The sequence below is a fragment of the Triticum aestivum genome, chromosome 5D (assembly GCF_018294505.1).
Source record: "Triticum aestivum cultivar Chinese Spring chromosome 5D, IWGSC CS RefSeq v2.1, whole genome shotgun sequence".
NCBI classification, from domain to species: Eukaryota; Viridiplantae; Streptophyta; class Magnoliopsida; order Poales; family Poaceae; genus Triticum; species Triticum aestivum.
The window spans coordinates 55,208,335-55,223,427 of record NC_057808.1 but is presented as its reverse complement, the minus strand read 5'-3'; the positions used below and the strand labels follow the sequence as shown (position 1 = coordinate 55,223,427).

Genomic DNA, 15,093 nt, shown 5'->3' with positions numbered 1-15,093 from the left:
AGGGGGGTCCACGTAAATCCGGTGTCTTTGTGTTGATGCTTGATGTTGTCCAGAAAGTTACTCCTACCACCAAATAGTGTCCGGGAAGCGTCTTGTGTGCCGAGTTACTAGTTTTCTATGTATATATGCTGCGGATTTACTCTTTCGCGATCGGCCGCTCCAGCACTCGATTCGAACCAGCGCACAAGGCAAAACAGGATTTCCAGGCAGGGCCAACCACGTGTGACAACCAGCCAACAAGGGATGGTGTTGTGCGCATCCACACGAAGGCACCATCGTCAAGGCCCACCCAGAGTCAACACTAATCGCCCCCCCTGATTTTCAGGGGGCCCACCTTAATTAATCCCCTAATCCTCAAAGAAAACAACTGCCTACTTTCCAAATCAGGAGCTGTCCGAAACCGAGCGCTCCAACGAGCGCGTGCGAGTTAGCAATCCCCTATATGCTGTTGCATTTTTTTTCCGTGCTAAGCAAGGCTCCTTGAGTGTGACAAATCCTCTCCCAGCTCTTACCTCCTCTTTTAACATGGTAGGAGGTGAGAAGGTATTGTTTTCACGAAAATCCATCTCTGCACCCGAGCTCAATTTTCATGACTTCATTTTTCATCATTTTCTAGCAAAATATAAAAAGGATCTACATGATGCACACAAACACAATTATGTTTGATCAATTTTTAGACGACCAAGAAATGATGGTAGCAATATCACGAGTCAGGTCGGGATGAATAGGGGTTCGACGATCAGGTGTCTCGCTTGAAGACGTGTGCGTTTCAATGCTCCTAGAGCAACCAAGATGCATGTGGTGAGTCGGTTCAGGTAGTTTATCCCCTTCGGTTGTCCTGAGGACGAGCCCGTGGTTGTCGTCTTCCTCCCATTGTTGAATTCTTCGCCGGCGATCTTGGTGGGTTGCAAGCTTGGACAATATATCCTTCAATAGACCGGGGTTGCTTTTACACAGATGGCCGAAGCCGTCGGTTGCCATGACTGCATTTAGTGTGGTCGAGGACGTGAGGAGAAACTCGAAGCATGCCTCCCTGAGACGGTGACAGCCATGTTGCTCAGCCAGCAGCAGCGTGGTCGCCGCCGTGCTCGCATCGATGTGAGTCCACAGTTTGTCCTCGCAGACCAGCTTGAGCCTCTCCATGTCGTACCTGTCAGCGGCCTTCAAGAGATCCTGAGCCATCGCAGCACCATCCTCTATTGTCTCCGGCGGAAGCTCGTCGGTGTATGCAAAGTGCAGCAGATTCCTGAACACCTCGGCTCTCATGTCGTCGATCCGTACGTATGCGTTGCGCTCTTCCATCGCGCCATAAAGCTCGGCCTCGAATACCGGCGACCGCGCCGCGAGCACGCACCGGTGCGCCGCAAAAGTCTCCCCGCCGACGTCGAGCATCACGTTTGCGCCCTGCTTGCTCCGCAGGAGGTCACCGAAGTGTTGGGCCCAGTCGGGCGGTGGTATGGCGGCCACGACGGGCCGCGGAGGCGGTGCAGTCTCTCTAAGGAACTCGACCACGGTGATGTTGCACCTGACCCAGAAACAGTCGTCCTTGAGGAGGAATTCTTCGAGCTCTTCAAGCCGGATGAAATTTTCATAGCCGCAGAAGGCACCAATGCACGCAAACCGGCGTATGACCCCGGCGCCAGGTCTACGGTAGCGCGGCATCGGCTCCCCGGTGGTTGGGTCGAGGACGTCGAACCCGATCTCGGCCTCGACGGCGCGGCCGGCGGCGGCATCGTCAAGAACGGCGAAGACGGAGACGGAGTCGTCGGTCTCCACGCGATTGCCGTTGGGGTAGAAGGCGATGTGCCAGCCAGTTGTGCCTCCTACATAGAAGGATTTGGACCGGAGCCCCTTGCCGGTGTCGAAGCTCTTGCTCATCCATGAATATCCTTGGATCTTGAGCACGTGCTGCACGGTCGTCCTGCTAGCGCGGAGGGTGGTGTTTGGGATGGACTGGTGAACGGCGACGGGGTGCTGATGCGACAACGCTGCTTGTCCGGCGGCCATCGCCTGCAGCCGGTGACCGTGGATGTCTACGGTTTATTATTGGAAACCCTAATGTTGTTTTTTATTGGAGAAGATAGGAGGACCATAATGAAAACTCTAGTGTCTACGTATCTGATTCATATAATAGTCACACGTGTAACTGTAGCAGGAGTCAGGAGACATACAAATAACTCCAAGGTGGGTTTTTTCTCTTTTTGCATCGAACTCCAAGGTGGTTTGCCCGTCTCAACAAGGACACACATACAATACAAGTGTAATGCATACCTTTTTTTTGCAACTGTGTCTCAACAAGGATACATACATACATACATACATACCGTCTCGTATACCATCTGCCTGTGGGTCATCTCCACAAGATTTACGGACCCAGCACGAGTCGACCGATCGGGAGTTGATAAGGGCCGATCAAAAGCAGGTACACCTAGACATACGGAAAACCTAAATAAGATCGATCACCGGCATACCCACCCGCATCTTTTTGCCGCTGCCGGCGATGACCATCAGACTCGACGTCAGAGCTCCCACCGGCGTCGCGGTCTCAGACTCCACCCTCCGTGCCAGCATTACGAGCGTGCACCACGTGCTCAAGATTCAAGGATACTCATCGATGATGAACAGCTTCCCCATCGGCAAAGCCCTCCGATCGGAATCCTTCCGCGGTGGAGGCCGCACTAGCTGGCACATCGACTTCTAACCCAACGGAGAAAGTCGCGAGAGCAGCGGTTTCGTGTCCATTCATGCTGTTCTTGATGCTGCCTACCTCGCCGTGAAGGCAGATATCGGGTTCGACATGCTCGACTCCACCGGGGAGCTGCTGCCGCGCTACGCTCAAGCTAGTAGCGACGTGTGCAATTTTCGTCTGTTCGGCGCTTACCGGGGCTACGACAAATTCATTGCGCGGGAGGAGCTGAAACTCCTCGACTGTTTCTCGGTCAGGTGCAACATCACAGTCATGGAGTTCTTTGCGGGCGGCGCCACCCCTTGCCCTCGTCCTCTACGACCCGTCGTGCCACCGCCTGATTGGCGTCGTGAGCTTTTGCAGAACGGGCAGGGTGCAGACGTGAGGTTCCTAGTTGGCAGGGAGACTTTCCCCGCGCACCGCTGCGTGCTTGCGGCGCGGTCGCCGGTGTTCAAAGCGGAACTCTTTGGCGTGATGAAAGAGAGCAGCGCCGCCGGCATAGATATCCACGGGATGAGGCCCGAGGTATTCAGGAATCTGCTGCGGTTTGTGTACACCGAGGAACTACCACCCGTGACAGAAGAAGAGCAGGATGAGGCTGCTATGACCCAGCATCTCCTGGAAGCCGCTGACAGGTATGGCATGGAGAGGCTCAAGCTGCTCTGTGAGGACAGGTTGTGCGAGCACATCAATGTCAGCACGGTGGTGACCACGCTGGTGCTAGCTGAGCAACATGGCTGCCCCGGGCTCAAGGAGGCATGCTTCCAGTTCCTCCTCGATTCCAATTCAACCACACTGGAGTCCAGATGGCAACAGGGACGAAACCCATCAGGTTTTGCCTTCCCAAACCCATCCCCACGAGAAAATCGCAAACCCGTCCCCGTCCCCATCACCGTGCGTGGGGCTAGTTTTCCACCCGTCCCCTAAACCCATCAGGTTTCGGGGAACCCACGAGAAATCAAAATATTTAAACAAACATAGTGGCGACAAAGAACAACATTTGAACAGCAAAACAAGCACATTTCAGCAGCATAACGAGAGCAAATTTCAACAAAAAAATAGTAGATGGTTCAACAGCTATATAGAGTTTATTTCAGCAGATTTAAACAACATACATAGTATATTTCAGAGGCAGCAACATAAGATAAATAGTAGCAACAATGATATCATTTCAGCAGCAACATAGTATATTTCAGCAGCAAAACAACAGCAAATTTCAGCACAATACTCAGCAAATTTCAGCAGCAACATAAGCATATTTCAGCAACAAACAAAAGCAAATTTCGGTCATACATTGTTCAACAAGATGTCCAATTATAGAAGTTCTGAAATAGAAATCATGGTTCACACATCACGAGCACACATGATACGAAATTGTCCAATACATAAGTTCTAAAATAGATTTTGTAGTTCACAAATCAATTTAAAGTGGTCATCATCATGGCATCTTTCACATCTCCAAGCCTCCAAAAGACAATCTTCAAAGCATGCCAATTCAGAGTGCCAAGTCCTATAGAAGATCAAAATTCACTCAAGCTAAAGTTAAATATGAAAAATATGCAGATTGGTATATGAAATGTGAAAGTACTTTGTACTTCACCTGCATTCCCTCTTGAATGTCTTGAAGACAACTCCAAAAGCTTTGTCCATCTTCATTGTCAGCATCTATAAGAATGAAACAAGTAGTAATGAACATCTAATGAAACATTGCAGCAAGATAATGATAAACTATATGATGATATGTAAAGAAAGACACACCTTTATATTTGTTTCTTATCCAATCTTGTGAACACATCAAGGCCTCTAAGATTTCAGGGGTAAGACGACTACGGTGGTCACTTAGAACTCTACCACTTGTGCTGAATGCTGATTCTGAGGCAACCGTGCTGACCGGAGTTGCAAAAACATCACGTGCTAGCAGCCTCAAAGTTGGATAGCGTGTTCCAGAAACTTTCCACCAATCTAACACACTAAACTTATCTTTGGACAATGGAACTAGCTCATCTTCCAAGTAACGGTCTAGTTCAGATTTCATCCTAAAGATGCAGGCCTCTTTTGAGCAACACGTGCATTGAAGAGTGACATAAGGGCTGGAGCTTCCAAAGAAGAGACTAAGGAAGATGGTAGCCCATGATCATCATCACTCTCAAGATTGTACTCCTCCAACAATGTGCATATCTTGGCAATTATTCCATTAACACGGTCCTCACATTCTGGACTAGAAGGACTAATACCATGCAACATAGCAAAGCAAACAAGTAACATTTCATTTTTGTACCGAGGATCAAGAAGTGTAGCCATTCCCATTAGACCTTGAATATTAGTCCAATACTTGTTAAATTTCTCTTCCATGCTAAATGTCATGGCTTCTATCACCTCATTACCGCAAGTTGACCATTGCCTCATATTCATTTTAATTTCACAAATCTTGGGAAAATAGATGTTGGCAGTTACATAATCTGTCCCGGAAAACATTTCAGTGATTTCAAAGAACAGCCGCAGCCTTTCTACAACATCACTAGCAAATGCCCATTCTTCCTTAGTAGGGAGACTCTCGTATTGCTTCTCAACCTTCTTTAATCGCTCAAATACAACCTTATATGGTAGAGCCACACTAAGCATTGTGAAAGTTGAATTCCACCTAGTCTTACAATCAAGTATTAATCTTCTTGTTATTTTGACCTTTTGAAACTTAGCAATTTCCTCAAACTTCTCTATTCGTTTTGGTGAGGCAATCCAAAAAGCTACACTATCTCTAATCTTTTCAATTGCTGGTTTCATAGCATCTAAGCCATCTTTGACAATTAAATTCAGAATGTGGGCACAACAACGCATGTGAGTCAAGGTACCTTGCAACATGAGTTTGTCCTTCCCTATCCTCTTCACCAACAAGTCAATTGTCTTGTCATTTGAAGAACAATTGTCAACAGTCACCGTTGATAGCTTCTCATCAAGATTCCAAGATATCAATGATTCATGAAGTTCTTCGGCTATAACTTCAGCGGTGTGAGGAGCTGGCACATAAATAAACCTACAAATGCAATGAATATATGTTATACAACAGCATATGTTGATAAAAACAACACCAAACAATTTACTACAGCAGCAAATGTTGATAAAAACAACACCAAACAATTTACTACAGTAGCAAATGTTGATAAAAACAACACCAAACAATGTACTACAGCAGCAACTATCGATATAAACAACACCAAACAAAGAACTACAACAGCAAATATCGATTAAAACACCAAAGAATGTACTATAGCATCATATACCTCATGATAACACTCCTAAGTTTCCAAGAGTCATCAATGAAATGGCCTGTGATTGCCATGTATCCTTTCTTTTGATTGTCAGCCGTCCATAAATCAGTAGTGATAGCCACTCTTGATCGATTTGCAGCCATGTACTCGATAGCCTTCTTCCTTTCAACTTTGTAAGCATCCAGAATATCCTTCCTATGAATAAAGAGGTGACAATCAGACATTTAAGATATTAAACAAAACATAGCATATTAGTAGAACAATTCACAATTGCATAAGACATACCTAATAGTGTTTCTTGTCACCATAGTAAACAAGGGTTGCAATGCACTAACAAATCTTCGAAACCCCGTATGATCAACTATGGATAAGGGGTACTCATGCAGCACAATCATGGAAGCAAGCATCTTTCTAGCAAAAACTTGGTTAAAATTATAGTTCTCCACCGAAACTTTTCCTTGGCTACTAGAACTGAACCTCAAAGAAGATTGGCTCAATGTTTTACCATTGCTATGGACCTTCTTCATAGTACAAGACGCCAAATGAACATGAAGATGCTTTGTCCCATTCTTTGATTCCCCTCCAAGTTTCTTCTTACAATGCAGACATTGTGCCTTCCATCTCCCACGGACCCTCACTTTCTTGAAATCAACCCAAACAACTGATGTGAGCTTTCTCTTGGAACCAACTGCATGTCCTTCTTCCTCTCCATCCTCATCCTCATCGTCATCTTCCTCTTCATCTCCTTCATCCGCAGCTTCCTCTTCATCCGTAATTTCAACATGTTCTCCAACAAACATTGCATCATAATCGACGGATTCATCAAATTCTTCGTCCACATCCACAGATTCAGGCACACTACCTGTAACTGAATGTACAATTGCAGTTTCTGTTGACGGTGTCGTCAATGAATCAATTAACCTATCAAAAGAATAAAAACAAAATTATTAGCTTCGGTGTACATAGTGGCAGTAGCAATATGGACTCTACTATATATATTTCTTGCAAGTCTACTAAAAACAGTAGCAATTTGTACATGTAGCCTGCAATATGATGACCAGAAAAAACATGCTGCATATTGTTTGTACAACGGTTCCGAATCTATTTTGTTTCTTTCCTGCAGAAGTGTAATAGCTTCAACTTAACTTCTGAAACTTTCATGAAAAAGACCATATACTACAGTCTAAACCAAACCCTAGCAAATCTAATCCATGAATTCACAAAAAATTAACATCATCCATCACAAACCCTAGCACCATCCATCTCAGATTGTGAGAGATTGGGGTTACTCACCTTGTCTTTAACTTCTTGCGGACGTTGTAGTTGGATGGAGGCTCGGGAATCGGATTTGAAACCCCCCTGCCTCCTCTTCCACGAAGGCCACGACCTGCTGCCCTTCCACCACCGCCGCGCGTAGTTGTAGTAGAGAGAGGAAGGCGGCGAGTGGCTGCAGACTTCGCCGGCGGCACCGGCGGCGGCGCCCTTTCACCAGACTTGGGACGGGAAGAGGCCACCATGGGGTTTGTCACCGGTGGCGACGCCCTTTCTCCAGATCAGACCGGCGGTGGTGGAGAAGACGTGGAGGGAGGAGGCTCACCGGCACAGATTGTGGTCGGCAGATCTTGCGAGATGGGATCGAGCCAGGCGGCGGCTGGGGTCCTAGGTTTAGGGTTAGAGCGAGGGGGAAAGGAGCGAGCGACTGGCCACCCCAGCGAGGGCGGTTTGGCCTTCGACACTGCGGGGTGGGGGGGGGGGGCTCGGTCGCTCTCAGGCTTAGTTTTGGGTTGGGCCGCACCGGAGCACTGCTTCGTAAAAAAATGTATTTTGCCGGGTTTGCCGGGTTTCGGGTTCGGGGACTACCTAAACGGGTGCAAACCCATGAAATGTGTCGGGTTGTATAATGTGCCCAACAACAGCCCCGCGGGGATGAAAAGACGCCCATTCCCGTCCCCTAATAAGGTAAAAACCCGCGGGGACGCGGGTTTCGGGGCCCCGTTGCCATCTTGACACTGGAGGCAGTCATGGCAACCGATGACTTTGACAATATTCTTAGTAACAGCTGTCCTAATCTATTCAAAGAGTTGATGTCGAGGCTTGCTTCCTCTGCCTCTCTCCACGATTGGCAAATAATTGATCGATTGGAGGAGGAAGACGACCTTACCCTCTGCACAACCGAAGGGGGTGAGCTCCCTGAACCGGCTCATGGCATCTTGCCTTTGGGAGCGAGAGCACCAAAACGCATGCGTCTTTAAGCATCCAACCTGGACGTGGATTTTTAGAGCTCGGGTTTCTGGACATCCCTTATCTTTACCCTGCAACATTGTTTTGAGATTCGTGCTAGACAACTAACTTAGTACATCAGATTTTCTCTTTTTTGTTTCTTGAAAATAAAACAACATATGAACTTCAAACTTTGCAAGACACCAAAACATTCTAGCTAGAATGTGAGAAAAAACTTTCAGATTTTTTGTCAAACATAAATATACGAAATTAGATTTTTTGTATTAAAAAATATACTTTTTAGTATTTATATTGCACGAAAAATTTCGAAAGTTTTTCCCACATTCTAGTAAGAATGTTTTGTTGAGCTGCCAAGTTTGAAGTTCATATATTGTTCTATATGGGAGCAACAAAAAAGACAAATATACTCGCACGAATCGCGATGCAAAAATGAATGGCTAGATAAGGGGTGTCCCAAAGCCTATGCTCTACCAACTCCTACTTAACGTTCATCAAGCTGAGTTCAAAGGTTACAAGAAACATAGCAGCCGTCGTCTTCTCACGTTCTCGACAGCCGCCTCACCCAAATCTTACCAGCCGTGTCCTACCTCCGGTCTTCCATTCCTCTCGCAGGTGCAAGAGACTAGTAGTGGTTGGGCTAAGTCTCGTCTCGCCCGACGTCCCAAGTATAAGTCGTACGCGCACCCTACACGCGGATGAATCACTACTCCTAGTATATATAGAGATAGAAATGGCTTTAGATGGTTGAGTTGAGCTTGGGAGAGGAGGTCCATGGGCATGAGGGAAGACCATGCCACGGATCAATGAGGTGGCAAAAGTGAGACCACATAATGATGATGATAGGAGGCCATGCCACGGATCAATGAGGTGGCACAAGCATGTGAAAATCAAACTAAATTTTCTTAATTCAGTGGAGCTATTCTATTCTACTTTTTTTAGGGTGTCAAAAATCTATTGTTCGAGAGTTTGTAATTTATATTTCTAATGTTCATGGCCACAATAATTAGGGTGCCAAAAATCAATTGTTCATAATTTATATTTCTAATGTTCATTGCCACAATAAGGAACTTACCTTTCATTCTTAACGACCTAGACACACCAGTCCAAAGCTCCAGGAGATTTGTACGTCTTTTTCATGAAGACATGTGTGGAAATTCAATTTGGTTGAGACACGAACAGACATGTATATGCACTGAGCGAACAGTCATTCATTCATGGGGAATAACCAAAGAAGCATGCATCAATTCGTTGATTCATGGGAAATAATCAAAAGGATTCAGCCAGCCAGCCAGCCAATCTTGGAGTTGGCCCTAGCGATTCAGTCAAAGACTTGAAATCAAAATCATCATCGCCACCACAACCTCATAACATTCAGCGGCAACAAGCTCGGATAGATTTACATATCCTAGAAAGACATGCGGGATCACATGCTACATATCAACTTCCCTCGCTCCTCCCGTCCATGAGAATGCCACTTCCTGTAATATTCAAAGAAACGGCCGAGTCAGGTCTCTCTCTAATCTAATGAACACAACAACCCATCGCTAATACTTGGTAAAATATCAAGTAGATAATATATATCTCTTCTTATCCAATCATATCAAACAAGACCAAGAATCACTTGGACCAGAAATATGAACTCCAAAGGCCAATCTTATCGGCGACACAATAGCATAACCATGATCTGGAACTTAAATCTAGAAATCAACATCATCTGGACATAAAGTTATAAACGATAACTCTAACTTTATATGTTCTCCGGCGGTAACTTGCTAACACAAATGTTGTCCCTTTTGGTGCTTAAAAAGAATTAGGCACATTTATTATGGTCATGCTATGAGTGGATGTCACGTTAAATTTGTGATTCTAAGACTGGAAATCAAAGTCCATTATTTCTCCACTATTTAGATGTAGGTCCAACGTCAAACCATCCGATGGAGCTCAATAGGTGGAATGGAACATATATGTAATTGGGGAGTTAGGGAGAAGATGCATACCAGGGGCTCTGAATGCTGACCAAAAGAAACAAAAAGTTGCTGGTTCGATCCTCCATTTCTTCCTGCAGTAGATCTCATGCAGGCAGGCCAACAGACTTGCTGGTGATATTGGACGCCTTCTCCCTCGCTTACACGATCACTTCAGCACCTGCACGAGGAAACAACATAAGGGAAAAAGGGCAAACTAGACCCCGGTTATCAATATAATAGAAACACAAAATGAAACCCTGCAAATCTGGAGTTCAGGGAACATAATAGATCGGGAGTTCCGCCGCCGCAAGCTTCTGTCGCCACCAAAAACCAATCGGGACCCTGTTCCGGCATCCTGCCGGAGGGGGGGAACCCTCACCGGTGGCCATCTTCATCATCCCGGTGCTATCCATGACGAGGAGGGAGTAGTTCACCCTCGGGGCTGAGGGTATGTACCAGTAGCTATGTGTTTGATCTCTCTCTCTCATGTTCTTGGTGATTCGATCTTGATGTATCGCGAGCTTTGCTATTATAGTTGGATCTTATGTTGCTTCTCCCCCTCTACTCTCTTGTAATGGATTGAGTTTTCCCTTCGAAGTAATCTTATCGGATTGAGTCTTTAATGATTTGAGAACACTTGATGTATGTCTTGCCGTGCTTATCTGTGGTGACAATGGGATATCACGTGATTCACTTGATGTATGTTTTGGTGATCAACTTGCGGGTTCCGCCCATGAACCTATGCATAGGGGTTGGCACACGTTTTCGTCTTGATTCTCTGGTAGAAACTTTGGGGCACTCTTTGAGGTTCTATGTGTTGGTTGAATAGATGAATCTGAGATTGTGTGATGCATATCATATAATCATACCCACGGATACTTGAGGTGACATTAGGGTTTTGGTTGATTTGTGTCTTAAGGTGTATTCTAGTACGAACTCTAGGGCTGTTTGTGACACTTATAGGAATAGCCTAACGGATTGATTGGAAAGAATAACTTTGAGGTGGTTTTGTACCCTACCATAATCTCTTCGTTTGTTCTCCGCTATTAGTGACTTTGGAGTGACTCTTTGTTGCATGTTGAGGGATAGTTATATGATCCAATTATGTTATTATTGTTGAGAGAACTTGCACTAGTGAAAGTATGAACCCTAGGCCTTGTTTCAACGCATTGCAATACCGTTTGTGCTCATTTTTATCATTAGTTACCTTGCTGTTTTTATATTTTCAGATTACAAAAACCTTTATCTACCATCCATATTGCACTTGTATCACCATCTCTTCGACGAAGGAGTGCACCTATACAATTTACCATTGTATTGGGTGTGTTGGGGACACAAGAGACTCTTTGTTATTTGGTTGCAGGGTTGTTTGAGAGAGACCATCTTCATCCTACGCCTCCCATGGATTGATAAACCTTAGGTCATCCACTTGAGGGAAATTTGCTACTGTCCTACAAACCTCTGCACTTGGAGGCCCAACAACGTCTGCAAGAAGAAGGTTGCGTAGTAGACATCAAGCTCTTTTCTGGCGTCGTTGCCGGGGAGGTGACTGCTTGAAGGTATATCTTTAGATCTTGCAATCAAATCTTTTAGTTTCTTGTTTTATCACTAGTTTAGTCTATAAAAGAAAACTACAAAAAAATGGAATTGAGTTTTGCCTCATACGCTTCATCTTTTTAATATCTTTCGTGAGTATGATGGAAAGGAAAATTGTGCTCAAGTGCTAGAAGAAGAAATCTATAGAATGTTTGGCACTAAATATTTGAATGATGAGCATGATTGCAATGTTGTTAGTATGAATTCCTTGAATATCCATGATGCTAATGATATGCAAAGCCACAAGCTTGGGGAAGCTATGTTTGATGAAGATGATATTTTTAGTCCCCCAAGCTTTGATGAGAAAATTTACTATGATGAAAGCATGCCTCCTATCTATGATGATTATTGTGATGACACATATGCTTTAAAGAATAGTGATAACCATGAAACTTGTCATCTTGATCTTAATTTTCAATCACGTGATAGTTATTTTGTTGAGTTTGCTCCCACTATTGTTGATGAGAATAAATTTTTTTATGTGGAGAGTAGTAAAATTTCTATGCTTGTAGATCATGAAAAGAATGATTTAGGTGCTGGTTATATTGTTGAATTCATTCATGATGCTACTGAAAGTTATTATAAGGGAGGAATGTATGCTTGTAGGAATTGCAATAATATCAAGTTTCCTCTCTATGTGCTTAAAGTTTTGAAGTTATGCTTGTTTTACCTTCCTATGCAAGTTGATTCTTGTTCCCATAAGTTGTTTGCTCACAAAATCCCTATGCATTGGAAGTGGGTTAGACTTAAATGTGCTAGTCATATTCTTCATGATGCTCTCTTTATGTTTCAATTCTTATCTTGTATGTGAGCATCATTGAAATCATCATGCCTAGCTAGGGGCATTAAACGTTAGCGCTTGTTGGGAGGCAACCCAATTTTATTTTAGTTTCTTGCTTTTTGGTTCTTTTTAGGAATAAATAATCCATCTAGCTTATGTGTAGATGTTGTTTTATGTTTAAATTAGTTTTTGTGCCAAGTAGAACCTTTGGGAAGACTTGGGTGAAGTCTTTATGATCATGCTGTAAAAAACAGAAACTTTAGCGCTCACGAGATTAGCTAAAACTTTTTACTGGAGAGTGCTATTTAGTTGATTCTTTTTGCAGATGATTACTAGACAAATTCCTCAGGTCCACCAATTTATTTTAGAATTGTTGGAGTTCCAGAAGTTTGCATTAGTTACAGATTACTACAGACTGTTCTGTTTTTGACAGATTCTGTTTTTCGTGTGTTGTTTGCTTATTTTGATGACTCTATGGCTAGTAAAATAGTTTATAAACCATAGAGAAGTTGGAATACAGTAGGTTTAACACCAATATAAATAAAGAATGAGTTCATTACAGTACCATTAAGTGGTGTTTTGTTTTCTTTCGCTAACGGAGCTCACGAGATTTTCTGTTAAGTTTTGTGTTGTGAAGTTTTCAAGTTTTGGGTAAATATTCGATGGACTATGGAATAAGGAGTTGCAAGAGCCTAAGCTTGGGGACCCCAAGGTAATATTCAAGGATAACCAAGAGCCTAAGTTTGGGGATGCCCCGGAAGGCATCCCCTCTTTCGTCTTCGTTCATCGGTAACTTTACTTGGAGCTATATTTTTATTCACCACATGATATGTGTTTTACTTGGAGCTATATTTTTAATCACCACATGATATGTGTTTTGCTTGGAGCGTCATTTTATTTTCTTTTGTTTTGCTTGCTGTTTGAATAAAATACCAAGATATGAAATTCTTAAATGAGAGAGAGTCCTCATATAGCTAGATAATTATTTAACTACTCATTGATCTTCACTTATATCTTTTTGGAGTAGTTTGTCATTTACTCGTGTGCTTCACTTATATCCTATGAGTAAATGGTTGAATGATTTGAATGTCATAAATCTGAAATTATATATGTTTCATATGCCTTTCCCATGGGGAGTAATGCCTTTACATATAAGAAGTAAAGGTGGTAAATTTTTTGAAGGTTAGCAAACTGTATTGGTCACTTGAACAATTCATGAAAGAATATTGAAGGAAGAGAGATTTCACATATAAATATACTATCTTGGACATCTTCTATGATTGTGAGTCCCATTAATTATTTTCAAACCTGAGCAAATTAGTTGAAGTTGGACAAGGAAGACAACATAATGAGTTATGCTTGGTTATATTTGTATAAGTTATATTGTTATGGATCCTCTAACATGTGGTGCTTGCTATTTAGAATCCTTTGCTAGCCAAAATATCTGTACTAAGCGGGAATACTGCTTGTGCATCCAAAATCCTTGAACCAAGTTCCTTCCATGAGTGTCCACCATATCTACCTATGCGGTATTTACCTGCCGTTCCAAGTAAATTTGCATGTGCCAACCTCTAAACCTTCAAATAATAATCTGTTTTGTATGCCCGAATCGCTCATGTAGCGACTAGGGGCTAGCAGTATCTTCCATGCTAGGTGGGTTATTCTCATGATGAGTGCACTCCGCTCATCATTCACGAGAAAATGGCCGGTAACTGGGATGCCCAGTCCCATGATCAAAAGATCAAAATCAAATAAAAAATAATTGCAAACAAAACTCCCCCAGGATTGATGTTAGTTGGAGGCACCTGTTGTTTCGAGCAAGCCATGGATTGATGATTGTTGGTGGAGGGGGAGTAAAAATCTTTACCTTTCTGTTTGGGAACCGCCTATAATGTATGTAGTATGGAAGATATTGGGAACTCTTGGTCGTTATGTTGACAATGAAAGCATACCTCTCAAAATTATTTTCATCTATGTTTTTGCTTCGAACTCTGGCACCTCTGCAAATCCCTGCTTCCCTCTGCGAAGGGCCTATCCTTTACTTTTATGCAAGAGTCAGTAGTATTCCTCCTCATTCCAACCTACTCTTTAGTTGGCAATCATCATGTGGTGGAGAAAGATCTAAGCATATATGGCCATTCAAATATATTTGATCATGAATTATTATTGTTGACAATTATCTATATGATAAATAAGTTGGGAGGCGAAACATTAAGCCCCTATCTTTCTCTGTGTTCGATGGATGCTATTTGTTCTAAAAATATGCTTTGAGTGGTAGCAATCATGGAAGACTAAATGATAGTTGAGTATGTGGAGTTTGCTGAATCAAAGCTCTGACATAGACTCTTCCTGAAAATAAGATGAATTGCAATTGTTTGATGACTGAGAACATAGTTTGTTAGTTTTCAAGAAAGTTTATGATCTATACTTTAACATGTGAATAGTTTGTTACTTGATCATGAAAAGTTCTATGAGTTGAGCTACTGTTATGACATATAATGATGCTAGAAAAGGTGATTGAAATTATCATTGATCAAACTTATGCACCTGCTAGCA

At 43.3% G+C, this 15,093-nt stretch overlaps 2 protein-coding genes across 2 annotated transcripts; one reads left to right on the top strand and one right to left on the bottom strand.

Moving 5' to 3' along the window:
- Nucleotides 1–500: 500 nt before the first annotated feature.
- LOC123124319 (BTB/POZ and MATH domain-containing protein 2-like) lies at nt 501–2,065 on the bottom strand. Its single transcript, XM_044544955.1, has one exon. The coding sequence runs from the start codon at nt 2,005–2,007 to the stop codon at nt 667–669; it is 1,341 nt and encodes a 446-aa protein (XP_044400890.1). The 5' UTR covers nt 2,008–2,065; the 3' UTR covers nt 501–666.
- Nucleotides 2,066–2,455: 390 nt separating this feature from the next.
- LOC123124318 (BTB/POZ and MATH domain-containing protein 2-like) lies at nt 2,456–8,204 on the top strand. The gene is made up of 4 exons (XM_044544954.1): nt 2,456–2,666; nt 2,712–3,486; nt 3,772; nt 7,968–8,204. Exons 1-4 carry the CDS (start codon nt 2,501–2,503, stop codon nt 8,202–8,204), a joined length of 1,179 nt encoding a protein of 392 aa, XP_044400889.1. The 5' UTR covers nt 2,456–2,500.
- The last annotated feature ends 6,889 nt before the right edge of the window (nt 8,205–15,093 follow it).